Genomic DNA, 27,353 nt, shown 5'->3' on the forward strand with positions numbered 1-27,353 from the left:
AGGGGCATAGCGAGGCGCCGCAACACCTGGGGCGGCAAATTGCCATGTACCCAGGTGGGCGCAGTGTCGCTACGTAACGACACATGCGTTGTTACGTGGCGGGGTATCGTCGCCCCCCCGCACCTCCAAAGCTGCGCGCCTTGCTCCAGCTGCAAACTGCAGGTAAAAAGTCCGCTCAGCGCGGCCCCGTGTAACACCCCCTCCAGGGCGGTGCCCAGGGCGTACCACCCCCGCCCCCGCTTGCTCTGTCCCTGATCATCATCCTTGACCACTGGGCATGCCAGCTCCTGGAGCTGATGGAATCTGGTGTCCAGTAACCCCTAGAAAGCCCCAGAGGTTCTACATCCCCATACAGTGGTACCTCGGGTTACGAACGCAATCCGTTCCGGATCGCAGTTCGTAACCCGAAAAGTTCGTATTTTTGCGCTTTGTGCACGCACGCGCGCCAAAAATACTTCCGGGTTTGCGCAGTTCGTAACCCGGGTTGTTCGCAACCCGAGGTGTTCGCAACCCGAGGTACGACTGTACTCTTCCCTACCCTGGCGAATTAAGAGGTTTTTCATCCTTACTGGAACAGCCTGTGGGATGGGCTTTATTGGGCAGGAGAGGATATATTAATTGCAAGAGCAGCTGCGTTGCATGCTGAAGGTCCCAAATTGGAAGCATCTCCTGTTGGTTGCTTGGTTTGTTTCTAAAAGCAGCATTGCAGGGAAAAGCCTCTCTGTGGTCGGAGACCCTGACGGACTGCGCCATGGCAGGCTGGATGGGGCCTGTGGTCAGATGCAGCAGGGACGACCCTTTGGTCTGCCTCTGGTTTGCTCTGTTTCCCCCTTTTCCAGTGGACCAGCTGCAGGAGCAACTCAGGCCCGCCCCCTCCAGCCTGTGCTGCTGACAAACCTCTAAGCCCCAGGGCTGGCCACGGCTGTTGTGGAACATTCCTGCTTCTCTGGGCAGAAGAAGGGCTTGTTTGCAAGCTCCTGCGCCTGGGAAAGGAGGCAACACCACAATATCACTTGATCAGCCAGCGAGGCCACATGACAAACAGCTGAGAGTCATTAGGGTGGGCTGGCAGGCAGGCTGGGCTGAGGGGGGGGGGCTACTTTGGGTGCAGCAGCCAGACTAGGGGAGCAAAGGGGACCTTCTGAAAACCAGCTCCTTGTTGCTCTTACCTCCTCACGTGCCAGCTGGCTGCTTTCCATGGCTATGCTACTGGACCACAGACCCAAATTCCATCTCTGTTTGGGGATTTGTCTGTAGGACCTGCTGGGAAGGTGGGGGCAACCGAGCATCTCCTGCCAATTCCAATCAGGTAAGGAAAAGATTTATTCATTCCTCTGCTCTTTCTTCTTCTTCTTCAGCGGTTTAAGCTCACATTATCTGTGTGACTCCCTCACTAAAATTACACACCTTCACTGAACCTGAACTTAGCTAAATTATACCAGGGAATTAGGGTGAACTTCAGTTACGATGCCAATCTGCCAAAGGGGTGGGTGGGATTTCAGATGGATTCAGTGAAATCCCCCTGGGTACGTTTACTTGGAAGTCCTTTGAGCTTAGGGGGTGAATGTGTTTAGGGTGGCAGCCCCAAGCCCTTGGTTCTTTGGAGCCTGACCCAGGGCTCTGCTGTGTCTAAATGCTGCTGTGTCTAAATGCTGGAGGCTTCCTTGCTGAGCTGACCCTGGGAAAGTGGGTTTCTTTTAATTTTCAGAAAGCACATTTTAATCTCTAAGCTGTGCTGCCCTCGCTTGTTCTATATAAACAGGGGCATGTTTAGGCCAAAGGAAGAAGTGCGAAAAAGAGAAAAGGTGCAAATGTATTCAGGTAGCTTTCAAACACTGAAAGGGATTTCTGAAAATGAGGAGGAAGAAGGTGTCTTCTTTATGCACAGCCAGGGCATTGTGAGCTTAGCCAAGCGGGTGCTTTTCAGGTGCTTTGCACTACAACTCCCATCGGCCCCAGCCAACACAGCCTTTTCTTCCTTTTGCTCCTCAGCTGTATCCATCTCCAAAAGCTTGGGCCAAAACACAGCAGCTGGGTCAGGCAAGGCTGGCCTAGGATATTTTGAAAATCCTGCCCCCACCTGCATGTATGCATGAACATACACTTCGGCCCAGGGCTGGCCCACCCATGAGGCAAGGTGAGGCAACTGCCTCGGGTGGCAAGATTCACCGGGGCAGCAGACCCTGATGTTGATCTTCTCCCTGCAGCCCTTGTTCCTGATGTAGATTTTCCTTCTTCACTGGTGGGTTGGGGAGCTCCGTGATGGGGTTTGCCTCAGGTCCCAAAATGTCTTCCGTTGCATCCATGTCTGCATGCCACCTGAGGTGCCCTGGGTAGTGAAGGGAAGAGTGCAGCAGTGGCAGGAGGGCAGAGGTGGGCATGCTGGGGTGAGACTGAGACGGCCACCTCCCCCCACCTCCTGGGCAGGGCAGGGTGGCTGCCCCAGCAGCCAGGGCCTGTCACTCTCCCACAAGGGTAGGAACTGTCATGCAAGGGCTATTGTGCTGCTCCCCTCACTCTCCGTGGGGCCTGGGCAGGCCAGCTCCCCACAAGATTGTGTCCTTTGCCTTTCAAGATGGGCCATGGAAAGCCTTGTTGCTGGCTGGCTGGCCAGTCCAGACTCAGAAGGACATAATGCTCTTAATGAAGGGAAAGAGGAAAAAAGCCACTTTGTTATGTGCATTCAGCTCCCACCAACATGAAAAGAAATAATTCTTTGCTCGGGGATCACATGATGCAGCCTGGAAGTTGGCGGTTTGTCAGTTGTGTGCTGGGCCAGAGGCAGGTCTTCAGCCTTGCTCCAACTGCAGGCTGGGCAACCACAGCACAGTTGTCAGGCAGGGTTCCTCTTCCTCCAGCTCCTCTGAACTTCACGAAAGCGAAGGGGATGTGGAGAAAGAGCTTGCAGAATTTCTTTTTGTTCAGGCCGTCCAAAAGCACCGCGGCCTGTCAACCACTTGCATTTTGGGGCTGATAACGGTGAATCAAATCAACCACATTTAGCAGACGGAATAAACTATAAGGAACTCAAACATTTCCCAGCTCATTTCAGGTTGTTTGGCTGGCTGCCAAGGTGAGGTGCAACCTGGAATTGGGGAGAAGCTGCTTTGGAAGGAGAAGGTCCCCAGCTTTGATCCCTGGAAGCATCTCCAGTCCAAATGATCAGTCATAGGAGAGGCTTCTCTCTGCCTGAAGCTGTCATCATCATCATCATCATCGTCAACAACAACAACATCATTAATACCCCACCCATCTAGCTGGGTTTCTCCAGCCACTCTGAGCAGCTCTCAGCAGGAGCAGGCAGGAGCCTGAAGGAGGCTGAGGAGGCAAGGGGGCAGGAGGATGATCTAGGGGTAAGGGTCAGTGGTTTGTGGGGTTTGGTGCCACCCGTGAAGCAGGGGGAAGAGGGGCAGTCAGAGAGGAGAGAAGAGGAGGTGGAGGAAGAGTTGCAGAAAGGTGGAGAGTCGGGGAGAATCTCCTCCATCCCCTGGTATCTACAAGGACAAGGAGGAGCTAAAAGCGACTGGAGCTGCTGGAGATGCTTTCGTGTGGTATATCAGAAGAGGGGAGTTAAATATCCTGATAGAGGCATGGTTGCGCTGCTGTTGCACAAACTGTTTAGGGACTCAGCTATACAGATGCAAATAAAATGTTTTGAATGTGCAATATACAGATGCGATTGTGAGCTATAGCATATTCAATGCATTTTTCAAAACAATTTTCAAAAAAGCATTTTCACAACGTTTTTAACATGTGTAGATTCCACCTTGGTTGGAGGACAAGTCTGAAGAGGGAGATGCCTATCTAGCTTTTTAGCACGAGGGGTGCATGCAATTTGTGCACCTTAGGAGCTGACGTCATTGAGTGCTTTGCCAATAAAAAACTAGATTTCCAATTGCATGTCCTCATTGGGGGCTGGGTGTGCTCAGGATAGAAGCCCCAGGGAATCCTTGCCTGTCTAAGCAGACAAATCTGGGCTAGACAGATCTTTAAGTCCAGCTTGGTTTGTGGCATTTCCTTGTCTGTATTTTCAGTGCACTTTAGGCATTGAGCTCAGCTTCAGCCTAAGAAGTGGACTGCGCCTATGAGGTTGAAAGATGCCCTATAAACTTGCCTTACAGTCAAAGTTTATGCCAAGTCTAAGAGAGGACCAAAGCCCTGGGGGAAAGATGGGAAGCAAACAAAACTTTTGAGCAGGGGCAGAAGCCCCTAGGACCTACCAAAAAAAGTCTCTCAAGTTAAATAAGGACATTAAATCCTTATTTAATGTGCAAATTCCCCTGGTTTTTGTTCACTCTGGTGAAATTTGTAGCAATTATAAACCATGTTCCCTTTTGGCACAAAAATGTTCCTTCAAGCCCTGCATGAAATATCCACTCAGGCAGTTAATAAGCGCTACCCATTTCCTTGCTTTAGAGATTTCTGTATCATTACAAGTCATTTTCAAACATCCACATCCAAACAGGGAACGCACTTAGAGGGTCACCTGGGCATTGAAGAAAAGGCACTGGTGGCTTCAGCAGAAAAAAAAAGCCATCCTTTGTTGCCAGGTAAGTTGTGTCCAATAATCAAAGGCGAGGGAAACAACAAGGACTTTTTTCTGAGATAAAAAGCAAGAATCCTAGCTAGACTAAACAAATACGACTTGCAGGCCTGGCAATTCCCGGTCTTTTTAAATGGCCTGAATCCCTCCAGCTGGCTATGACTGACAGCTGCCTTAAAGGGAAACTCCCTACGAAATCACCACCACAGGATCCAGGGCCAAGGGCTCTTGGGCTACTGGCATTTTTTGTTCTGGTGACGCCTGGAGGTGAAGCTTAACGGGAAAACGCCTAATGCCTGTGATCAAACTGATTTGCCAAGAAGGAAAAACCACGCTGTTTGTTTTAGTGGCAAGGCCGATAAGCACTCAGCGATGTCACTTCCTACACCGTCCAGTCGGAGCCTAGTGTTTCCCCGCTGCTTTTGCAGGAAACAAGCGAAAAAGCAGAAAGAGTGTGGGCTAGCCAGCTGCAGCTCCAGATTAACTCTGTGCTGTTCAGGGCGAGTTAGAGGAGTTCCAGCTCTGGCCACGTGCGTCGCTTCCCAGGCTCTCCTCTTCAACCGGATCCACTGCTGGGTGAGGTGAGGAGGAGGGAAAGAGCACATCCCCAGGTCTGCCACAGGTGGTCCGGCTTGCATCTCTATCTTGCATCTCTATCATGGTATTCTAGCCATGGCAACACAGATGCAGCCCAGTCGTTTGCTGCCCGGGCTTTCTTGTTACAGCAAGAGGCCCAAACCCTTCTTGTTATTCTTCTCTGTCTCCCCTTTCCCCCAGAGGAAATCCTGGCAGGGTTCATTTCCTCCAGACTTGACAGGAGTGGGGGAGAGTGTCCCTGCTTTAAGGCCAAAGTGGAAGCAGGGCAGAGGCGTGGAGAGTCTGGGGTGGACGGAGAAGGCAGGTTGGCCTGGTCATGATTGTCAAAGGCAGCCTGTCTTAGCACACTTGGGACACTTGTCCAGCTCCTGGCCTTAGCCTTCCTTGTGGAGTGTTTTTTTTTTGGGGGGGGGGGTTGTACAAGGAATGGGAGATGAAATCTGATTTCTTCCTTGTCACCAGGTGAGCCTTCCATATTTATAGAAGAGCTTGGAAGCAGATACAGTTGTACCTTGGAAGTTGAACGGAATCCATTCTGGAAGTCCGTTTGACACCTCCAAAACGTTCGGAAACCAAATTGCGGCTTCTGATTGGCTGCAAGAAGCTCCTACAGCCACTCGGAAGCCTCGTCGGATGTTCGGGTTCCAAAAGAACATGCACAAACCAGAACAATCACTTCCGGGTTTGTGGCGTTGGGAGCCAAAACGTCCGAGTTCCAGGGCGTTCAGGAGCCAAGGTACGACTGTATTAGCAAATTGGTTAAGAGTATATTGGCTCTGTGCTGTTGCTAGGGTTGCCAGACTTCCAGGCCTGACCTGAACTCTCCCGGTTTCAAGTATATATAGTCCTCAGGAGCTGGCTGCAAATTAAAGCATAGACACGTGGAGGGAGGTGTGTGTGGCAGGTCTGCCTTCCTCCACTCCCCTCTCCCAATTTACCTCCATCTTCAGGGCCCACCTTGTGACATCACCAGGGGCTGCCCCTAGGTCTCAGGTTTGGGTCCTGAAATCTTAGGATGTCACTATTTTCATTGGAGAAATGTTGGAGGGTATGGCATTATCTGGCCCCCAACTGAAGGCAGCCCTGTATAGGAAAGTTTTTTTTAAAATGTTTAATGTTTTATTATGTTTTTATATATGTTGGAAGCTGCCCAGAGTGGCCGGGGCAACCCAGTGAGATGCATTGGGTACAAATAGTAAAATTATCATTATGGAATTATCATTATCCTATTTTCATCGAATAAAGTTTGGAGCGTATTTCCGGGTCTCAGTTGCTCCTGGCCTGGCAGCCATTGTTGTTGCCTGGAACACAGGGTCAAAGATAAGATATCTTTATTGTCATTGTCCCCTTGCGGGAACAACAAAATTACTTGGTTGCTACATCCACTCAGATAAAGCATTCCGCATAATCCAAAATTACAAAACCTAATTAAAATTAATTAAAAACAGTAAATATAATACAAATAACAAAGAAAATAAGATGACTTCAAAGTCCAGGCTTTCCATTTAAGGCCAAAATTGCTCTAGAGAAGAAACTGTTCTTGAGACGGCTCGTTCTTGCCTGCATAGTTCTATATCTCCGTCCCGATGGCAGGAGCTGAAAGAAATGGTGACCGAGGTGCGTTGGATCTCTTGATATGTCTAGTGCTTTTCTATGGCACCTGGTGGTGTAGATTTGTTCTAAGGTGGAGAGTGAGCAGCCAATAATGCTCTCTGCTGTTTTAATAATTCTACACAGCCCTGCTCTATCCTGAATGGCACTTGTTGTGGCCAAATGGCAGGAGCGTGAAGCCAGGACACATGTCTCAACCCAGTTGCCTACAACTCCCTTGAACCCCAGCCAGTTGCAGTCCAAAGCAGCAGGTCAGTGAAGGCTGTCCTATCTGATCAAGTTGCCGTCCTGCAGCTTTCGTGCCTTGCCTGCTGACCACGTCAGGACCACGTGGCTCTGAGCCTGGCCCATTGTAAGCTGTTTTCAGCAGTGGCGTTAAGGAGAGTCTTATGCAGAAATCTTCCATGTGCATGCTTTTGGGGTATGTGGTTTGTTTGTTTTTGCATGTTTTGAGTTTGCTTTAATTAGTTATGTTCTGTTTTCTACCATCACCACCCCACACGTCGCCTCCAAGGTTCTTCTCAGGAAAATGTGGACTTCCTAGCTTCCCTTTTCTCGCTCAGTTGCCTAAGGCAGAAGCTGCAAGCGTTCTCTCCAGCGTCTCCTCCCTGCCTTCTTTTTCCTTCTGCAATGAGGAAGGGGGTTGTTTTGTAAAAGCAGGTGGTGGCTCTTGTGGGTAAATGCCAGGATCTGTCCAGGTCTTCTTAGGCCCCTATGCCTGGGCAGGACGTCTGGAACACCTTCAGCATACACCCGGGAATCATGGACTCATAACTGGGCTTTATGAGCACCAAATCAGCAGTAAACAGCAGAAGCATTTGTAGAGGTTTCAAAACATTCCTCATTTATTTCTATTAACTACTGCATATTTACAGATCTGGCTTTGTGAATGTTACAGCCTCTCACTTAGCCATCTTGTCTACAGAAGATATTAAACTGCACACAGCACACAGCAGAGAGCAGAGTCAGGAATGAAAAACAACAAAGTAACAATTCCTAACTGTTCCCTCCCAACAGCAGATATCACCAGATTTTCAGAATGGGAGGGGTGAAAATGCTCACAACCTCCCCCTTTTCATTCTGACCATTATGAAAATCTAGCACAAAAGCAATTTCTTTACATATATACCAAGTTGTTCCTTATTAACAGCTTTAGTCAAAGCATCAGCAGGTATTTCTTTCCCTGGCATATATGAGACTTTTACAACTCCTTTCTGAATGCATTCTCTGGCACGGTGCAATTTGATTAGCAAATGTTTTGTTCTTTGCTTGCACCCTTCTGAATGGATTAGTTCTATGCAGGCTTTGTTGTCCTGATAAACTTGAACTGGACAACAAATTTTTACTCTCATATCCTCACATAGTTGCAACAACCACTCTACATTCATGAGGGAAAAATTTAAAGCGTTGAGTTCTGCTTCACATGAACTCATGCTTATTGTTGCCTGTTTCTTACAAGACCAATCAAATAGGCACTGATTGTACAAATAACACACACCTGAGGTGCTCTTGCCATCAGTTGTATCACTACCAAAACTGGCATCGGCATAGATCTCAAGACCTCCAGATTTTTGGCTAGTAAGCTTCAACCTGTAATGCATAGTGCCTTTTAAATACCTAACTATGCGTTTCAGTGCCTTCCAGTCTTGCACTGTAGGTTGATTTACATATCTGCTGAGCAAATTTACGCTAACAGCAATGTCTGGTCTTGTGCACCTTGCTATAAAACTAAGTTTACCCAAAACACTTCTGAACAATGTAGTGTCAGGAAAAACATTAGCATTAGTATCATGTTGGTACCCTGTGACCATGGGGGTGTCTACAGAATTGGCATCTGTCAGATTTAATTTTTCAATCACATCATTGATCTTACGTGATTGATGCAGCAAAACATCACCTTGCTTATTTCTCTCTACTTCCAGTGAGAGATAATTGCTGACTTCCCCTAGGTCTTTCATATCAAAATGCTTTTGCAGTTTTGCAAGAGTGGTTTTGTAAATATTTGCATCCTTCCAGAAAAACAAAATATCATCCACAAAACAAATGCAGTACAATTTGTGCTGGTTAGATTCTTTAACAAAAACACAAGAATCAGCCTTTCCTTGCTGGAAACCTAAGGAAAACAGCACTTCTGTCAGCTTAGTGTGCCAGCATCGAGCACTTTGTTTTAGACCATACAGGGATTTTTTTAATTTACACACCATTCCCTTTTTTATCTGCACTCCATCTGGCGGTGACATGTAAATACTCTCATTGAGAATTCCGTACAAAAACGCAGTATTTACGTCGTGATGAGATATGGTCATGCCCTCTTCTGCAGCAATTTTCATCAACAGCCTAACTGTCTCAAATTTGACTGTTGGTGAATATGTCTCATGATAGTCCTGATCAGGAACTTGAGAAAAACCACGTGCAACTAATCTGGCTTTATATCTGACCACTTTACCAGTCTGATCAGTCTTGGTTTTGTAAATCCACCTGCTGTCTACAAGTTTCATGCCTGGTTCTGCTGGAACCAATTCCCACGTGTCATTTTGCTTTAGGGAATTCAATTCAGCTTTCATGGCGTTAAGCCAAGGTTCGGCATCTTTTTCAGGTAAATTTTGAACCTCTTTGTAGTTAGTTGGTTCAAAAACTGAGTTTGGGTTCCTAGTGGTAGCCATATCTGAAATAGCAGCTTTAGCAAATTCTTTAGAAAATCGTTTAGGTGCTTGTCCCTTGGTAGTTCTCTCAGATCTACGCAATACTCTGGGATCCTCTGGGTCTGGTTCCTCCTCCTTGGGAGAATGGTGACCTGTATCTGGCAAAGATTCTACCTCTAGATCAGTGTCAGACCCATCTGATTTCTTAAAAGAGGTCTTTTCATTCTGATCATCTGTATCAGTGTCAGAATCTGTGCTACCATCAGCATCAATTACAGGTTTTGCCTCTTTGTTAATTGGTTTCACCACCTCATCATCTGAAATGGGATGACATTGAAAAATGCCAACTTTGTCCCATTTTGGATTACAATCCATGCTTCTGGTCAGCCTAATTGTGTTTGTGTCTGTCATCAGCACACGATAGGAACCTTTTTCATAACCTAGAAAAATGCCATGTTGACCAGATTTGCTCAGTTTGTCACCTTGCAGAGTGTGCACCCAAACTTCAGAACCGAAAATTTTTAAATGTTTTACAAACGGTTTCCTTTTGAACAGCATTTCGTATGGGGTGCAATCAATGGCTGATTGATATCTGCGGTTGTAAATATAGGTGAAACACGATAGAGCTTCAGCCCAGAAGGGGTTGGGTAGGCCTGAATCATGCAACAGAGTTTTAATTCCTTGTTGCAAGGTCTGGTTTACTCTTTCACATAAACCATTCTGCCATGGAGATCTGGGCGTGGCAGTCATGTGCTCTATGCCCTGTTCAGCAGTAAAGTTTTCAAACTGTTCTGAACAAAATTCTCCACCCCTGTCAGTAAAAAGACAACGTACATGCTCATCGTGAACATTCCTGAGCCATGCACAAAATTTTTGAAACTTAGAGAAGGCTTCAGACTTCTTTTGTAACATATAGACCCAAACATATCTAGAATAGGCATCTATCAGAACCAAAAAATAACATGAGTTTCCTCTAGAGAGCGCTAGAGGTCCAACCAAGTCTGCATGCACAATCTCATAAGGTTTCTTAACCTCCCTCCCAGATTTTGTACCTTTGGGAGCTTGCTTAATTTTGTTCTCTGCACATGAGACACATTTCATATGATAAGGACACTTTTGAACTTTCATGCCCTCAACCATATTTTGCATTTTACCTACTGCCTGGAAATGCAAATGACCAAACAAACGATGATAATCATGAATACAATGGTTATGCAATTTCTCATTCTTATCTACTGATATATTACAGCATGCCTTTTCAGTTTCTTTAGTTGCTCCAGCAGCTGTACCTGTAACAAAAGGCAATACATATAAACCATCAACACACTTAGCATAAAGAATGAGTTTGTTGTCTCGAAGAATTTCACACCGAGAGTTTGCAAACACCACTTTAAATCCTTGAGCGTCTAGCTGAGAAACACTCAAGAGATTATCCTGCAAATGAGGAGCATACATAACATTTTTAACTGTTGCATTAAGGCTCTGCAAAGAAACCGTTCCCTGAGCCAAACTTTTAATAGTCGTTCCATCCGCTTGATGAATTGCTCCTCCCTGTTTCTCAAGATGAAGAAAGAGATTTTTATCATTGGCCACGTGCCTTGTGGCTCCTGAGTCGACAACAAAAACAGAACGTGTGAGTTGATTAGAACTGCGTGAAATCAAAGCCTTTGATGCAGCTGGCCCTTGGGGTTTTCGGCCTCCTCCCCCTTTGCCTTTGAAGTTGCCCTTCTTCTTTGAAGAGTTTTTACACTGATTTTTAAAATGGCCGACCTCTCCGCAAGAAAAACAGCGGCGCATTTTAAGAGCTTTTGCAACACTTTCACTTTCCCCTGTTGAAGGCTTGTAGGCATTTCCAACAGCCTTGTCCCTGCTTTCTCTAGCAGTCTGTCTGCGATCCCACTCATTCAAGAGCACGCTAGACACATAATCTTCTGTTAGACGGTCATTGGGCAAAGACGACAATTGAGCAGCTACAGCATCATAAGATTCATCCAAACTGTTTATGATAAGCATTGCAAAAACAGCTTCTGAAATATTTAAGTCTCGCTGGACAAGATCCTGTCTGAGACGTTTTAATTGGGCTAGATGGCTGGGCAAATCACCATCTTTCTGCAATTCCAGCCTACACAGCTTTTTAAAGAAAAGCACACTGGATCCTGCATTTTGTCTTAGATGCATATCTCGAAGTTTATTCCAAACAGCCCGTGCAGTCTGCTGGTTCTCCAAGTTGACCAACAACTGGTCCTGGACACTCAGAATAATTGTCCCCCTGGCTCTCATGTCTGCCTCATGCCATGCTGGCCATCCATCATCATCCTCATTAGGGGGGTCATCTTCTATAATATGGTAAAGCTTTTCCCTTTGTAAAAGTGCTTTCATTTTGACCTGCCACGTAGGATAGGTCTCTGGTGTAAGGAGAGGAAAAGATAGAGACATCTGGCCAGAATGTGCAGAAGCCATGCCTGTGTTTTGTTAACAGCAAGACACTTCCCTTCATGCACCCCAAATACTCTTGACTCTCTCAGCAACTTCTCTCCCCACTCAGCACAATTAACAGGCAAACTGGAAAAGCGTCTCTGCTGTCTTCTTGGCAGCCAGCAACATACCTTTCTGTAAATCAAACAGCAGCTTGAAAAACAGCTTCAGCTCACAGCTCAACTCCGATGTGCAGCATCAGATGGAAATGGATCAGAAACATCCAATTATCCAACCATCAATAGCCATCTGCAACCACCAGTCTGCTACCAGCAACCATCCGCCTGCTACCATATGTGGGTAAATGCCAGGATCTGTCCAGGTCTTCTTAGGCCCCTATGCCTGGGCAGGACGTCTGGAACACCTTCAGCATACACCCGGGAATCATGGACTCATAACTGGGCTTTATGAGCACCAAATCAGCAGTAAACAGCAGAAGCATTTGTAGAGGTTTCAAAACATTCCTCATTTATTTCTATTAACTACTGCATATTTACAGATCTGGCTTTGTGAATGTTACAGCCTCTCACTTAGCCATCTTGTCTACAGAAGATATTAAACTGCACACAGCACACAGCAGAGAGCAGAGTCAGGAATGAAAAACAACAAAGTAACAATTCCTAACTGTTCCCTCCCAACAGCAGATATCACCAGATTTTCAGAATGGGAGGGGTGAAAATGCTCACAGCTCTGTCTTCAGTTAACTAGTTTCACACACAGAGGCATGGTCACCTCTCTTCCGGCTTTATATTTACAAGATCCTATTTTTGGCCACTCGATTGCACCAACAGAAAAGTGCAAATCCAGAAATAGAGGAAACCTCACAGGAATGGAGGAAAGGGCCTGGGACTCTGCCATATAACAAATCACACTATTGACTCATCTAGATCTCCATCTTGGCTCTGCTGACTGACAGCACTGCTAAAGTGGAATGGAAGCATCCTGGGTTGATCTGAGTTTTTGTACCTTAAAAAAAAAAGTCCTCTCATTTAAATGCATTGCCTACTTCTTGCCCCTCAGACTCTTGGAGGCAGATGTAAACAAGAGCCCAGACTTTGGTAGGAGGGAGCAAAGAATCCCTTCTGCCGCCATGGCCAAGACACACTGCGCTTTCTCTTTCTCTCTCTCTCTCTCATTTGCAGAAGCCTCCTCTGGCAGCTACAACAGACGGGTCTCCGAAGGACACGCTCTGGAAAGGATAGGATTGCCAGGTTCCATATGGCTGTTATGAATCAAACATGACAGACGGTGCACAGGCAGTAAGCCTCTTCCCCGGAGTCAGGGGCCTCCTTATCAGCTGGCCTTCGGAAGCAACAGTGGGGAATACGATATTTTGAGCACAAGGAAGCAAAAGTTATGGCTAGGTGCCTGGTGTGTGAGGAGTCAGGCGAGCTGATTTCTGGTGCGTCAGAGCCCATCCTCTCCCCTGTTTGGAAGTGCCGTAGGTTTGCCAGCCTTCACTTAGCACTTAAACAAATAAATAAAACCCAGATCACAAATAAGTCAGGTAAAACGCACGAGGGCAAAATGACAATTAATATTCTAGTGAATATTACGGTAGTCAACAGAAGGTGAGAAATACATCCCGACCCATCAACGCCCCCTGGTGTGTGTACACAAACAGGAGCTGTCCTGTTGCGAACAGCTGGAGCCGGGTGGGCAGAGGCTGTGAAAGGCACAGAAGCGGGGAAACAGTTTCACCTGGCTGTAAGGCAGTAATGTAAACACTCCTTTCATGCTTGATGCCTGGCGATGGCTCCCTTGCCTTGCCACCTGTGTGCTGCAGCCTTGTACCATTTTTTTGCGAGGGATGATGAGTCTGGAAGGGGGGGAGGTGTCTGAGCCCCCGAGGAGATCAAGGGCAGCTGTGTGCCTCTGTGCCCAGATGAGGAAGGGGCTGCCCAGCCCAGCCCTGTCTCCAGCCCGCCTGAGGCACACCTGCCCCACCTGTCAAGAGAGCAAACAGGTGACACGTAAGCTGCTGGCCGGGCTGTGTGCGAAGCAGGTGGGGCCCCACCGGCTGCTGCGCCTCTGCTAGCTGGGCTGGGGAGAATGTGCCTCGGGCAAGAGCACGCTGCTGCTGCTGCTGTGGTGTTGCTGTCCAGAGGGGAGAGGTGAGTGGCTTTTCCTTCCTGGGGCGATGGCTGGGTGCAATCCAGGGGAGCAGCAGTCAGTGGGGGGTGGGGACATGGCTTGAGGCAGGTTGGTGCTGAAAGTGATCATTTACCTGGTCAGATGTTAGTCAACGCCTGGGTGGGATGGAGGAGGCAGGGAGGGGGCTCTGAGCTGCTGCTGGGGATTCATGCTCACTTTGAAAAGGTGGCTTTCCTAACCCTGACCTCTGCCTTCCAGCTGTGCTGTTTTTCAGTGCAGGAACTTCCATTTGTATTCTTTGGATGTAAGAATGAGCTGCAGAGAGGCCCCAAGCAGATGTCTCTCCTTTCCCCTCAAAGCCAGCAGCTCTCCTTCAGCAAGCAGCAAGCAACACAGCTCTACCCTGAAAGACCTGGGGTGCCCTTGGGCAGGCTAGGAACTTGGAGTCAACCCCCCCCCCAAACCATGCATCCCTTTTAAAAGGAGACTGCCTCGAACTCAAGCTGTCTGCCCCAACCCATCTATAGTTGCCGCAGCTGCAGGATCTGGCCTCCCAAATATCTGAAGAGTACCAAGTTGGGAAAGGCCTGCCTAAAGCCAGGGATTACCATATTTAATGGGGTCTAATGCGCCATTGAATCTAATGCGCATCTCAATTTTCAGAACCTTGAAACCCAGAAAGTAATTGCTGGCGAATGCAAATGTGCATCAAATCTAATGCTCACCTTAATTTTTTGCAACGTAATTTGGCCCAAAAAGCTGAGCATTACATTGGAGTAAATACCGTATGGGCAACCAGCTTAACACTGGTGCAAATTGTGTACAGGTGCAGCATCAGCACATAGGCCACATGCCGAGGGTTAATTCTAGCCGCTTTTAGCGAAATGTTCAGGTCAGGGAGAAGCAGCAGGCAGAGCAGAGTGCTGCTGACTATGGCTGGGACCGTTCGCCTTGTAGCCCCCCAAGAGCCATGTTTTATCCCTTTCTGGAATCCCAGGTTTGGCCATCAGTGGAAATCTGCTTTAGGTGGCCGCTGCACACAGAGCTGGCCCATGTGCTGGCACTGGTCCATTCTCAGGGCAGAACTTCTTGTGCGCTGCTGAAAGCAAACCCTCCAAAATGGGAGGATGGCTTGGCATGCGATGAGCCCAATAGCAGCCTCTGCTCCAGCACGGCTCTGGTATGCACCATGCAGGCCTTGCAAATGGCCGCTGTGTGCTCAGGTGGTCCTGTGGGTCCTCCTCTAGTCTTATGTGATGCTGCTCCGAGGATTCTGCCTGGCCATGCTGCATTGTTCTTTCCCCTCCCTGAAGTGGAGGCTCTTCCAGGTCTTCTTGTGCCATCTGAACCTTGTTTATGTCCTCCTGAAGGTATAGATTGCTCTACTAATAGGCATTCGGTGGAGTGTGTGACGACATTTGCAAGAATGCTATAGATCAGGGGTCAGCAACCTTTTTCAGCCATGGGCCGGTCCACCGTCCCTCAGACCATGTGGGCCGGACTTTTTTTTTTTGTGGTGGTGGTGGTGGGGGACACGAACGAATTCCTATGCTCCACAAATAACCCAGAGATGCATTTTAAACAAAAGCACACATTCTGCTCATGTAAAAACACGCCGATTCCCACACCGTCCGCGGACCGGATTGAGAAGGCAATTGGGCCGCATCTGGCCCCCAGTCCTTAGGTTGCCTACCCCTGCTATAGATGGTCATCATGCTGACCAACCCGCCTGCTGAAATCCTGCCTGGGCTTTGCTGCTGTTTTTGTGGAAGGGCTGCTGAGCTGTTCAGCTTTAACCTAAATAGACTAAGGGTGGAGGCCGCTTCTTAAATATTTGTGCAGGGAGGAGGAGGAGAAGGAGGAAGAGGAGGATGAAGCTTAACCCTGCTGGACAACAATAGTCTTGCTGCCTCTCCTATCTGTGCCAACCTTCCTTGGGAGAGATTTTCGGCTGGTTTTCTCTCAAGGATTGTCATGGCAAAGCATCAATGAGGTGTTGTCATTTCTTTTTTCCGAAATAGCATATCTAGCCCTCAGCCTGTCATAACAGTCCCATCTTCCTGCTCTCCTTTCCATACGTAGAACAGCTTGTTCAATAGTAGACTATTTTTGTATTTTCTCAACTGCCTCAAGCTCTGAGTCCTGAAGACAGGAAGGACAGGTAGGATTTTTTAAAATAAGCCATGGAAACCCGTGCAGGTTGGAAGTACAGGTCAGCACAATTTAGCTCCGTTACCATCAGCTGAAAACCTATAAAAAGCACCTTCGCATCATTGCCCCTGACTTTAAAGTTCCTTCTTCCCAAACCAGGCTGAAACACAGTCAATAAGCCTAGGCCAGGCATCCCCAAACTTCGGCCCTCCAGATGTTTTGGACTACAATTCCCATCATCCCTGACCACTGGTCCTGTTAGCTAGGGAATCATGGGAGTTGTAGGCCAAAACATCTGGAGGGCCACAGTTTGGGGGTGCCTGGCCTAGGCCCAGGCAACCTCATCTGTGGTATAATGTGACAGAGAGAGGGAGAGAGAAAGTGGGCCGTGTTCTGGATGTAGTGGCTCCCTAATCCCCCTTTCCATGCAGAAGTCCATTAAATGGTGAGCACCAGTTGCTACTTCTTAATAACGTTTATCAAGTGACTTCTTCAGACACCTGTTTATTGAGCGATCACCCTGACTTGCCCTGCACGAAACACATGTGGAAGTTAGGCTATGTCCCGTCTTTATTGAGCGTTTATTCTGATTTGTTTGTGGGGAGGTTATACGACAAGGGTTGTTCGTCCCAATTTGCTGTGTCTTCCCACTGATCCTTTGTTCATCCCACACTTTGCAGTGTGTTTGCCGCTCACTTTCCTAACACCCCAAAGCCAGGGGTTTATTGAATTAAAACAAAAAGTTTGTTGTGCTAGGATGACAGAGTGTTTTAATCCATTTTTATTCCAAAAAAACTAAATTCCCAGCATGCACTTGAATTCCTCCTGCAAAATACTGACAGTCTGGAGGCGAGCAAAAATAATACCAAGCTTAATTACACCTTTTGTACCAAGAGTATGCAAAACTTGTTCTCATGCCAACACTTCATCTGGTGGTTTTTTTTACCTGGTGTGTGTGTGTATGTGTTGGGGGTTAGGGTCTGGGGGTGGTCGACACTCAGGCCAGCTGCACCAGGCATCTCCTGTCATGTGTACTTGAGTCCTGTGAGGGAGTAATTTTTCCATGCCTATTCAGAAAACTTTGACTGATGGAGGAATCTGAATCAGAGTCTGGATTTTGTCCTCTGCAGCCATGATGTTTTACTTATATGTGTTTGCAGTGCGGTGGACAGATGGACACCTGTGTCATGTACAGTATGAAGACTTTCCTGGTTTCTGTGCATGTATGTAAATCTATTGCAAGTTACATCTTCCCAACCTGTTCAGCAAAGGAGTCTTGTGTGCACTGTCTTCTTCACACAGAGAGCAGTATGCACTGTTCTTTTCGGGGGAAATGTCCCATGTGCTTAGATTGGGCTCCATGATGGAGGAGATGCTGTGAGCTCTGGACAGTTGATAGCTGGGATTTCAGAGAATGCAATATATAGTTATTGGAAAACGAACGGAAATGAAAGCTGCTCCCTTCCTCTTCCTCCCCTCCCCTCTGTCTCACCCCAAAGGCTGTCCTCAGAGTTCTCACGATGTCTGATGGGGACTACGATTACCTAATCAAATTCTTAGCCCTGGGTGATTCTGGTGTGGGGAAGACCAGTTTCCTTTATCAGTACACAGATGGCAAATTCAATTCCAAATTCATAACAACTGTTGGCATCGACTTCCGGGAAAAGAGGGTGGTAAGTTCCCACCATTTTCTACATCTCCTTTTTTTTTTTTTGCGGGGGGTGGGTGGGTAGGAAACTCACTTTCAGCTACCTTTCAGAAAACTGTGATCAGAACTCAGACCTGTCCCAGTTTTCCCTGAACCTGGCAGGGCGTGTGGATTCCTGGACCTTATTGGACATAAACAGGCGAGAAGCAGAGAAGGAGAAGGGATGAGGTCCGCACTTTGGAAATGGCTCATATTTATGGTGGTCACCCATTAGCTCACCCCAAGTGCAGTTTCAACTGACTTTGCAAAACGTGCTTTTTATTTTTCACAGTGACCTTTTTAGCAGTTTGGCCAAATGGGCCTGGGTGCCATTTCCAAAGAGCACCCTCTCCACAGGCCTCTTTCAGTGGTGCTCTGCTACAACCACCTCCTCCTGTCCTTGCAGGCCTGGTGGGTGGTGCAGACAGCATGGTCTAGTGAACCAAAACAAGTTTCCCTTTTAGTTCCAAGGAGTAAGAACTATCTGGGGAAGGGGCAATTTCCCTCCCCATTTCTGAGACAGGATTCCAGTCCAGTCCACATTGATTTCCTGCTGCCACCACTATCCTCCTCCCTCCAGCTTCTATCCACCCACCTGTGCAGCTCTGTTGGTTATAGAAGCAGCAGTCTCTAGGAAAGGGCCTGGGGCTTTTGTTTGCAAGAAAGATGGTGGCTTTGGTCAGCTGATTCTGTAGCAGAACAACCCCTGAGATTCCCTGTAACTCCCACAAGAAGTGGTGGCCTCTCCTTCCGTGGAGGTTTTTCAGCAGAGGTTGGATGGCCACCTGTCATGGATGATCTAGTTGAGAGTCCTGCATTGCAGGGGGTTGTACCAGATGACCCTCAGGGTACCTTGTAGCTCTCTAATTCTATGATTCGGTGGTTTAACCAAATTGCTTGATGCAAACAATCTGTCCCTAATAACTTCAACGTCCTCTGTAAATTCAAAGTCACTTGTTCCTGCCCAGCCATGGACCTCAAAGGGCTTATCCACTCTTCCTCTTGTCCTGCTACTCCCCCCCCCCCGGAAAACCACTCTTTAGCTTCAATCGGAGCAAACAGCAATTTAGGTTTTCTCTGGATGGACGTTTGCTTCAATTTAGAGAGAGAGGCAGTTTTCCCTGGGAAAGGAGCACGGCAAGAGGAAAACTGCTTGGACCCTTGCTTTCTAAGCATGGGACAAGTGCAAGTCTGGATGAGCCCAAAGTCAGCTGGGCTCTCCTCCTGTTCTGACTTTCTGATGGTCTCAGCCATTCCCCAACCCACCTGGGAGCAATGAAATTGCACCATCCTACTAAACTGGGCCTTCTGCCAACCTAGCAGTTCAAAAGCATGAAGTACAAGTAGATAAATAGGTACCGCTCCGGCGGGAAGGTAAACGACGTTTCCGTGCGCTACTCTGGTTTTCCAGAAGCGGCTTAGTCATGCTGGCCACATGACCCGGAAGCTGTACGCCGGCTCCCACATGACCTCAGAGTCGTTCCACGACTGGATCTAACGGTCAGGGGTCCCTTTACCTTTACTAAGCTGGGCAGCACAAACTGCATTAAAAGAGAGCTGCTGGGAATGAAAAAATTAGGCATGCAGAAATGTGTTTGTCTTTCTTGAAGCCTTGTCTGCTGTCATTGTTAGAACAGGCTTGTCCCTTTCCAGGCTGTTGCTGCTGCCCTTTGACTTCTTTTCTGTCCCCAACAGAAGCAGAACGAGCTATTTCATTTCCACGTCCCTCTTCCTGCTGCAGCCTCTGCCTGCCTGGTTTTCCATATATTAATATACCGCCCCTGCCTATAATGAGATCAAGTTGACACTGTCCGGGAGGCTCCCTTTCCTACCTGCGCCTGCTAGCAATCAATGCCAGCCTGCCAGGAGAAAAGCTGCAGGCTAAATTGTCAGTCTTCCTTATCTGATTGTACTTTTTGCAGTTACACTTAAATCTAAGCAATCAAAATCAGGTTCCACACGTTTTGGATTTATTTACTACCCAGCCCCCATTTGCAGTCCCCATTGCTGGCTCCATTTGTGTGCCCGGGGCAGCATGTGTGTGTTTGTGTGTGTGTGTGTGTGTGTGTGGAGTGGGGCACCTCTGATGTCTAACGCTTTAAATGTTTTGTGATTAAGCAACCTATTAATCTTCCTAAATACAGAAATATTGCACTGGGCATTGGAGCAGGAGCAGAAGGGAGAAGCTGTGCCAGGTCTCCTGGCTGCTACTTCTGCCTGCTGCACAGTGCCTGAGGTTAGAAAGCTGCCCTCCTCTTAGGAAATGGGGTTGAAGGGGTCTCCCTGGTTTCACTTAGCTTTGGGGCAGGGGCTTGCCTGTTGCAAAGCCCAGTGTGATTGGAGGAGCTCCTCCTCTGCTCTCCTTCCCAGGGTTTGGGGCATGGATGGGGTGGGTTCTTGAAATGCAGCGAGCAAAAACTCTTTACAGACTGCAAGCGGATTTGCAGAGGCCTGAGTAACAACATTTCCTAATGAAAACTTCCGGCTGTTTCTGAACGATCATCATTCAGAAGTATGCCCCGGAAATGTTTTCAATCGTACGTTCTTCTGCTGCTCCACACTAGGATTGAAATCCTCTGAAAACATCCTGGAAACTGGCCAAGCCCACTAGGAGGCCAACTGGGCTTATTTGGGTTTTGCAGCTTGAGTTTTGGACCCTGCATAAATCCTCACAACGGCAGCAGCAGCGGCTCCTGGAGAACAATATTAAAATATTGTATTCATTGTATTTCCTCTCCTAAATTCAATTCAATTACTAACAGCAGATAAAGCAGACCATAGGTGCAAGCCGCCCGGGAGCAGAGCCATAAAAGCCAGTTTGATAACTGACTCTAAGCCCACAGCCCAGGCTCCCCAAAGATCGAAGGTGTGGGGGCCTCTTTGTGGAGGGAGATCCTCAGAGATGCTAGTTGGAGGCACTCATCCTATGTCATGCCTTTTTAAAACAGGTGTACCGATCAAATGGGCCAGATGGCATTAGTGGTCGAGGACAGAGAATACATCTCCAGCTGTGGGACACAGCTGGGCAAGAAAGGTAAGGGATACAGAGAAGAAAATGTAAGAACTTCAGAAGATTCGTCTTGTTGAGCAGTGTTTCCCAACCAGTGTGCCTCCAGATGTTTTGGGACTACAACTACCATCATTCCTGACCACTGGTCTTGCTAGCTAGGGATGATGGGAGTTGTAGTCCCAAAACATCTGGAGGCACACTGGTTGGGAAACACTGTTGTTGAGCATCCCTTTCTTGCAGTGGCCAATACTGTAGCTCTCTCTGGCTTGGGGTCCCCCCCTGGCATCAACTGGAATGGCTGTAGTCTCTGTCCCTGCGGATGAGATGCGCCACCCCTGAGCACAAGTAGCTGCTGACCACCTCCATTATTTTTCTAATCTCATTCATTTCATTCATTTTCCTACTCTCCTTTTAAAGTCATCCATGTTTGCGGCCCTCGCTGCATCCTGTGTATATGTTTCATTGCTGACATTTTTATTGTTGCTTTGAGATGTTTCTTAGGAAGTGGATCTTAAATGAAACAAAATAAATAAATAAAACAAATAAACTTGTAGGAGCCAATTCCAGAATTTAATCGTGAGCTGTTTCCTTTTGTCTGCCCTGGATCTCCCATCACAGTCAACAGAAACAAATGATTCTGAGGTCTAATATTATGAAGGGGGAGGAAGAAAAAAAAATCTGCCTTTCCTCCTTTCTCCATACCGTCCATTGTTTTATACACCTCTAAACCTGCCCACCACCCCGTCAATAAGTTGTCCTTTATCCTAACTTGACCTCTGCACCAGCTTTTCTTCTGTTGTTGACAATTGGCCAAAAGGCCTTTGCTAAGAGGTGTCTTGAGACACTAAAGCCCCTCCCCAGGAGCCCCTCTGTTCCTTTCAGATTACTTTAGACTTGGACCATAGTAATTGAATTCTGGCTCCTTTGCAGCGAGTGGTAAAATGCTTCAGTCTAGTTACTTCCCTTATTGCAGGTCCTTGTTTGTTGTTGTTTAGTCGTTTAGTCGTGTCCGACTCTTTTCATCCTTGTAGGTTTCGTAGCTTGACGACCGCCTTCTTCCGAGATGCAATGGGCTTCCTTCTCCTCTTTGATTTGACCAACGAGCAAAGTTTCCTCAACATCAGAAACTGGATGAGTAAGAGGCTGTCTTCCCGCAAACCCCATTGGGCAGCTGCCTTTTCCTAGTATGACCCCTGTGGGTGTGGGGCTGTAGAGAGAGAGACAGGTCCATAATTCACCCTAGCCCTGCAGCCAGTGGGGAGCACCCCAAAAGTCAGCATGGAACAAGTCTGGACATATTATTTTGTGCCATTAACAAAACGTGGGCCTGCAGGGATTTCTTCTTCTTCAACAGCCCTATAGGAAGCCATGAGCCACTGAGGCACAAGCGGGCACAGGTCAAGCAGGAAGAATAATGCCCCCCCTGGGTTGGTAGTGTCTGCCCCCAAACCTGATCACCTTCCCCACAGTTGTCTCCTTGGCGTGCAAGGTTGAAGCCAAAGCAGCCATCTTTGGGTTTTCTGTGGGGGTGTATTTTCAACTGTGAAGGTGGCAAAAGATGAAAAGTCCTGGCAAACAAAGCCTTTTCTTTCTGCTGCCCAAGCAAAGCTTGGAGGCAGATGCTGTCTTGACTGGGGACATGCCAGAGCTGTCCTCCGTGGCATTGGGTTTTTGTGGTGGGCAGGCAGGTTCTTTTGTTACAGGTAGGTAGCCGTGTTGGTCTGACGTAGTCAAAATAAAAATAAAAAATCCTTCCAGTAGCACCTTAGAGACCAACTAAGTTTGTCATAGGTATGAGCTTTCGTGTGCATGCACACTGTGCATGCACACGAAAGCTCATACCTATGACAAACTTAAAGGTAAAGGGACCCCTGACCATTAGGTCCAGTCGTGTCCGACTCTGGGGTTGCGGCGCTCATCTCGCATTATTGGCCGAGGGAGGCGGCGTATAGCTTCCAGGTCGTGTGACCAGCATCACAAAGCCGCTTCTGGCAAACCAGAGCAGCACATGGAAACACCGTTTACCTTCCCGCTGTAGCGGTTCCTATTTATCTACTTGCATTTTGACGTGCTTTCAAACTGCTAGGTTGGCAGGAGCTGGGACCGAGCAACGGGAGCTCACCCCGTCACAGGGATTCAAACCGCTGACCTTCTGATCGGCAAGCCCTAGGCTCAGTGGTTTAGCCCACAGCGCCACCTGGGTCCCTGACATGACAAACTTAGTTGGTCTCTAAGGTGCTACTGGGAGGTTCTTTTGTAAGAGGCATGTCATGCCCCAGCCTCAGATTTGTGTCTGGGGTCCATCTGTCACCACCTGCACAAGAACCTCCAGAGGCATTTCTCTGACTTTCTCAGCTGAACTCAGTGAAGGCTGAACAGCTTCCACTCGTCCACCTCAGTGAAGGGTGAAGAGACCCTCGCCCTAACTACGCCTGCGTTACCTCGCTGCCTCCAGTCTGCCCTCTGAATCGCTTCCCTTTGCATTGTTGGGTTCTGTGGGTGCAGCAGCAGCAGCACCCAATGCATTTGCTTGGGGTCCTGGAGAGGAGAGTGTCCACTGCATCCATGGACTTATGTCCCCCTCTACTAGCACCAAGCCTGGTCCAGGTTCACAAGGGTGACAGGCTGAATTCTTGCATGGGAGCAACAGGACACCTTCGGGTGCCCATGGAGGGCACTGGGTGTGTGACAGTCACAGGTAGGGGGAATACACCATAATGTAAGAATGAAGGGGTCTGTGCAGGAAGGCCATAGAGTGCTCTGCTTTCGCCACTTCTCTGGATGTTGCAGCAAGTGAGCCTGGCATTTCCCTTTTCCTGTTACTGTTAGGCCAGTTGCAAACGCACGCCTATTGTGAAAACCCTGATGTGGTCCTGTGTGGAAACAAAAGCGACCTGGAAGAGCAGCGGGTGGTGAAAGAAGAGGACGCAAAGGAACTTGCAGAGAAGCATGGGCAAGTCACATCCTCCGTTATTCTTGCGGTTTGGGCAGAGCTGTGGCTGCCTCCTGGAGAGGCATCTCTGTGGTCTGGCTGGAGGGAGCTCCTCTAAGGAGCCGCTTAACAGAAAAACTGGTGGCCTGGTACTCCTCGGGCAGATGGAAATAATCCTTCGGAGCCCAGGATCCTTCCTCAGCCCCTTCGCCCCCACCCTCTACTGCCTTTCTTTTCTGGGCATCTGCACAGGTATTCCTGTATCTTTGTGTGCGCACCTTAAAAAAAAAAACTTGCAGTACCAAAGAAACCCCCAGGAAGTGCGCAAGAGCAAACTTTACCCACCTTAGTTTTCATGTTTCATTTGGGCAAATGAAAGCTTGTTGGGGGCGATGGTGTCATGTACAGTATGTGGTGGACAAGATCTATTTCCATCTGTTGTTGTTTTAGTTTTTTAATTAGGTCTTGTTGCAAGAGTGGTATTTACCTAACCGAGACTTGCACAAGAGTGATAAAGAAGCTATTATTTATTTTAATTTTATTTTAAATATTGTGGCAGCCCTTGATGATGTGAGTGTTGGTGGGGGAAACCCCGAAGACATTAGGAGAAAACTCTTCCTGGTGCCGATGAGTCCCACCTCATTGACTGGGGATTCATTGCAGGCGAAAGGAAGGATGGTTTCATGAGGAAGACCCTCCCCTCCACCTCCAGTGTCCATCCTGAACACCAGTTGCTGGGGGATGACAGCAGTGGGAGACCCGGGCAAAAGAAAGCCTAGTTTCGCCCCTGCTTTGGGGCGCTGAGCAGAACTGGGAGCAAGCTGGCTCCTCCTTCCCGTGGAGGGGTGGGTCTGGGTAGGACCCCAGTGGACTCTGCTTGTTGGCAATTGTGCAGGGAATGCGGTGCCAGAAGTTCCTGCTCTCCACTCCCAAGTGAGGGACATGAACCGAAAGGTCGGACTTTGGCCTGCATGAACGGACTGTTCGGTATAGAAATTACAGCCAAGTAAAAAAGTAGCAAGGAAGTGGCCTGCAAAAACAGCCACCTCTTGAGCACCACCAGCTGGAGAATATGAGGACCTGCTTTTGCTCAGTCCTCGTGCAGAAGAAGGTCATCCTCCTGCCCTTTGAAAAGCCCTGTTTATTCAGCAGCATTTGTCGTGATTTACTTGCTCAAAGCTTACACGGAGGTTAGATTATTGCACATTTATTCTGATCTGCTTGTGTTTATATGCCCTCCCATTGTTCGCCCCACACTTTTCATCCCATTGCTTTCTGAGATCAGATTCTTTTTTAAAGTGGATTTGTCATTCTAGGGCAACAGGGAGCTCAAATTCACTTTAAAGCTGGGCAAAGCTAAAGTTCTGGTATCTTCCTGCGAAAGAGTGACTGTCCAGACTCCAGATAAGAATTGTGTTCTGAGAAGCCAAACAGGCATTAATCCTCCTTTCCTTCCTGAGATTTGCCATTATCTCAGAATGCCACAGCTCTGCAGAGTAACCCTTTCTGATGCCTTTTTCCCCAGGATCCCTTATTTTGAAACGAGCGCTGCCAATGGGGCCAACGTGAGCCAGGCCATCGAGACGCTTCTGGACCTCATCATGAAGCGAATGGAACGGTGTGTGGACAAGTCCTGGATCCCAGAAGGGGTAGTGCAGCCTAATGGGCACAGCTCCACAGAGCAGCTCAGTGAGGAAAAAGAGAAAAGCAAGTGTAGCTGCTGATCAATAGAGACGCAACTACAACATTTGAAATTAAGCTATGATGATATTATGGCTGAAGCTTAATATGAATTTTTGGACCACCTCTATATGTAGACATAGATGTGTGATGATCAGCTCTGCTAAGCACCAGTTTACTATCAAACAACACCGACTTGTGCTTTGCAGCCGTTTCCCTTATTTAGTTACTAGCTAGACTGGGCTAAGTTTTCAGGATTTAGACTGGCTGCTCAACAGCAAGTGTTATTTCCTCTAAGGACCCAAATTCCCTTGCTGCAACAACAGAAATGGGCGGGTGGGCTAAATTGGCCAGAGGAAGCAAGTAATTTGTTCTTCGTTACAGGAAATGTTCTGCATTTTAATGTGTTAAAAATAGATAAATAAATCCTTTGTTATCAATAATAGGGAACCGGCATCCCATCTCCACCTCCGGATGTTGCTAGACCAACAGTTCTCATCATCCCTGACTCTGCTGAGGCTGATGAGAGCTGCAGTCCAACAACATCTGAATGACAACTGCTCCCCTATCTGTTTTTAGAGACATCAAGCTGGCCCTTGCAACAGGACCAAACTCTGCTACCTTTCAGAGTTAGTATTGCTAGAATCCAGATGTGCTATTCTGCCTAAGTAGGTGGAGCAAGAGTATATTGCATGTATACGGATGCAGAAGTGTCATATGTAAACTTTCTTGTTTTGACAGGAATAGAGGGCAAGCTAATGCTTTGTGCTAAATATCTTTGTTTGGAAAAAGTCTCCTTCACAGTCGGACTGAAAATATTATTACTGACTCTTCTGGCGAGGTCTTACTCTGTTAAGCGACAACTCTTGGCTTATACACCTGCCGTCTGTGTTTCCTTGCTTCAGTAGAATCCAGACTCATTTGCTATGATTCTGCAGCTAGCTTGCTTTCGCTGATGCGTGTAATCAAATGGTCTAGATCAGTTTATTTATTCCCAGGCAGAATCAGTATTTTGAATGGGGCTTAGAACCTCCTGGGAGCACCTCCTGCATGGGCTTGAAGGGGATGAGAACAACACCAGAAGAGGGGAGGGGGCTTTACTGTTTGCTTGTACAAAGTGGGGGTGCAGAGTTACTTTGTCTTACCATGCCATGCCACTGAACAATCTTTTCTGAGCGCCTACATTTTTCCAATACCTTTTAAAACATCTTGCTCAAAAGTCTTATTCAGTCTCTGCGCACTTAAGTCCCTGCATCTATCCCACTGCTGGACTTGAAGCTAGCAGCCCATAGCCATGGGGTCAAATGGTCCAAATGCATACAAGCAAAACATTCCACAGCATCTTCCCCGATGCACCAGCCCTGCCCACCCACCAAACTGCCTAACTGGTTGGTTGTAAGACCTGAGCATTAAATGTGACTTGCTGTTTGGCACTGAGGCCCCGATGCTTGGAGATAATAAACAAAATAAGAAACCTTTACCTGTTGTAGCAACGTGCTCTGCTGGGCTGTCACCCTGATGTGGACAAAATAGCACCCAAAAATCTATTTATGTGAACACCCTGTATATTTTGTTCAGCACGTGCTGCAGGTCAAAACCTGCCCTGCCAAATACATTCAAATTAAGAACTTACCTTATTAAAAACTGCATTAAAAGGATAGCAGCAGTTGGATAAACTGTGAACATGCTTACATCCAGATGTGGTGGGGGAGGGGGTATGAAAATATTGGATCAAATGTCTGCTAATGCCTGAGACGCAAAACTGACTGGAGGCTTTTTGCTCATCATAAGTGCCTTTGAAAGGACCCAGGACTAGCAAAAGAGCCAGTTTTTTAAACGAAGGAGAAATACAACTTCATTTTGTGGAGGAATGTCCTGGAACTCTGCCACCTGTACACTAAGGCTAAAATAACACCAGCTGAAACGTCAGA

The 27,353-nt window shown here is 47.7% G+C and overlaps 1 protein-coding gene across 5 annotated transcripts; it reads left to right on the forward strand.

Annotated features, from left to right (window-relative positions):
* The first annotated feature begins 993 nt into the window (after positions 1-993).
* RAB27A (RAB27A, member RAS oncogene family) lies at positions 994-26,370 on the forward strand. 5 transcript variants are annotated; one of them, XM_035131385.2, is made up of 8 exons: positions 994-1,309; positions 17,274-17,336; positions 17,613-17,786; positions 20,749-20,834; positions 21,842-21,945; positions 23,640-23,763; positions 25,268-25,360; positions 26,164-26,370. In XM_035131385.2, the coding sequence occupies exons 2-8, from the start codon at positions 17,286-17,288 to the stop codon at positions 26,192-26,194; spliced, it is 663 nt and encodes a 220-aa protein (XP_034987276.2). In that variant the 5' UTR covers positions 994-1,309; positions 17,274-17,285; the 3' UTR covers positions 26,195-26,370. The 5 variants fall into 5 exon arrangements, with proteins under 5 accessions (XP_034987276.2, XP_034987269.2, XP_034987271.2 ...); XM_035131378.2 differs by having other exon boundaries at positions 998-1,309; positions 25,268-26,370; XM_035131380.2 differs by lacking the exon at positions 17,274-17,336 and having other exon boundaries at positions 999-1,309; positions 25,268-26,370.
* The last annotated feature ends 983 nt before the right edge of the window (positions 26,371-27,353 follow it).

This window comes from Zootoca vivipara, chromosome 14, assembly GCF_963506605.1.
Source record: "Zootoca vivipara chromosome 14, rZooViv1.1, whole genome shotgun sequence".
Lineage (NCBI taxonomy): Eukaryota > Metazoa > Chordata > Lepidosauria > Squamata > Lacertidae > Zootoca > Zootoca vivipara.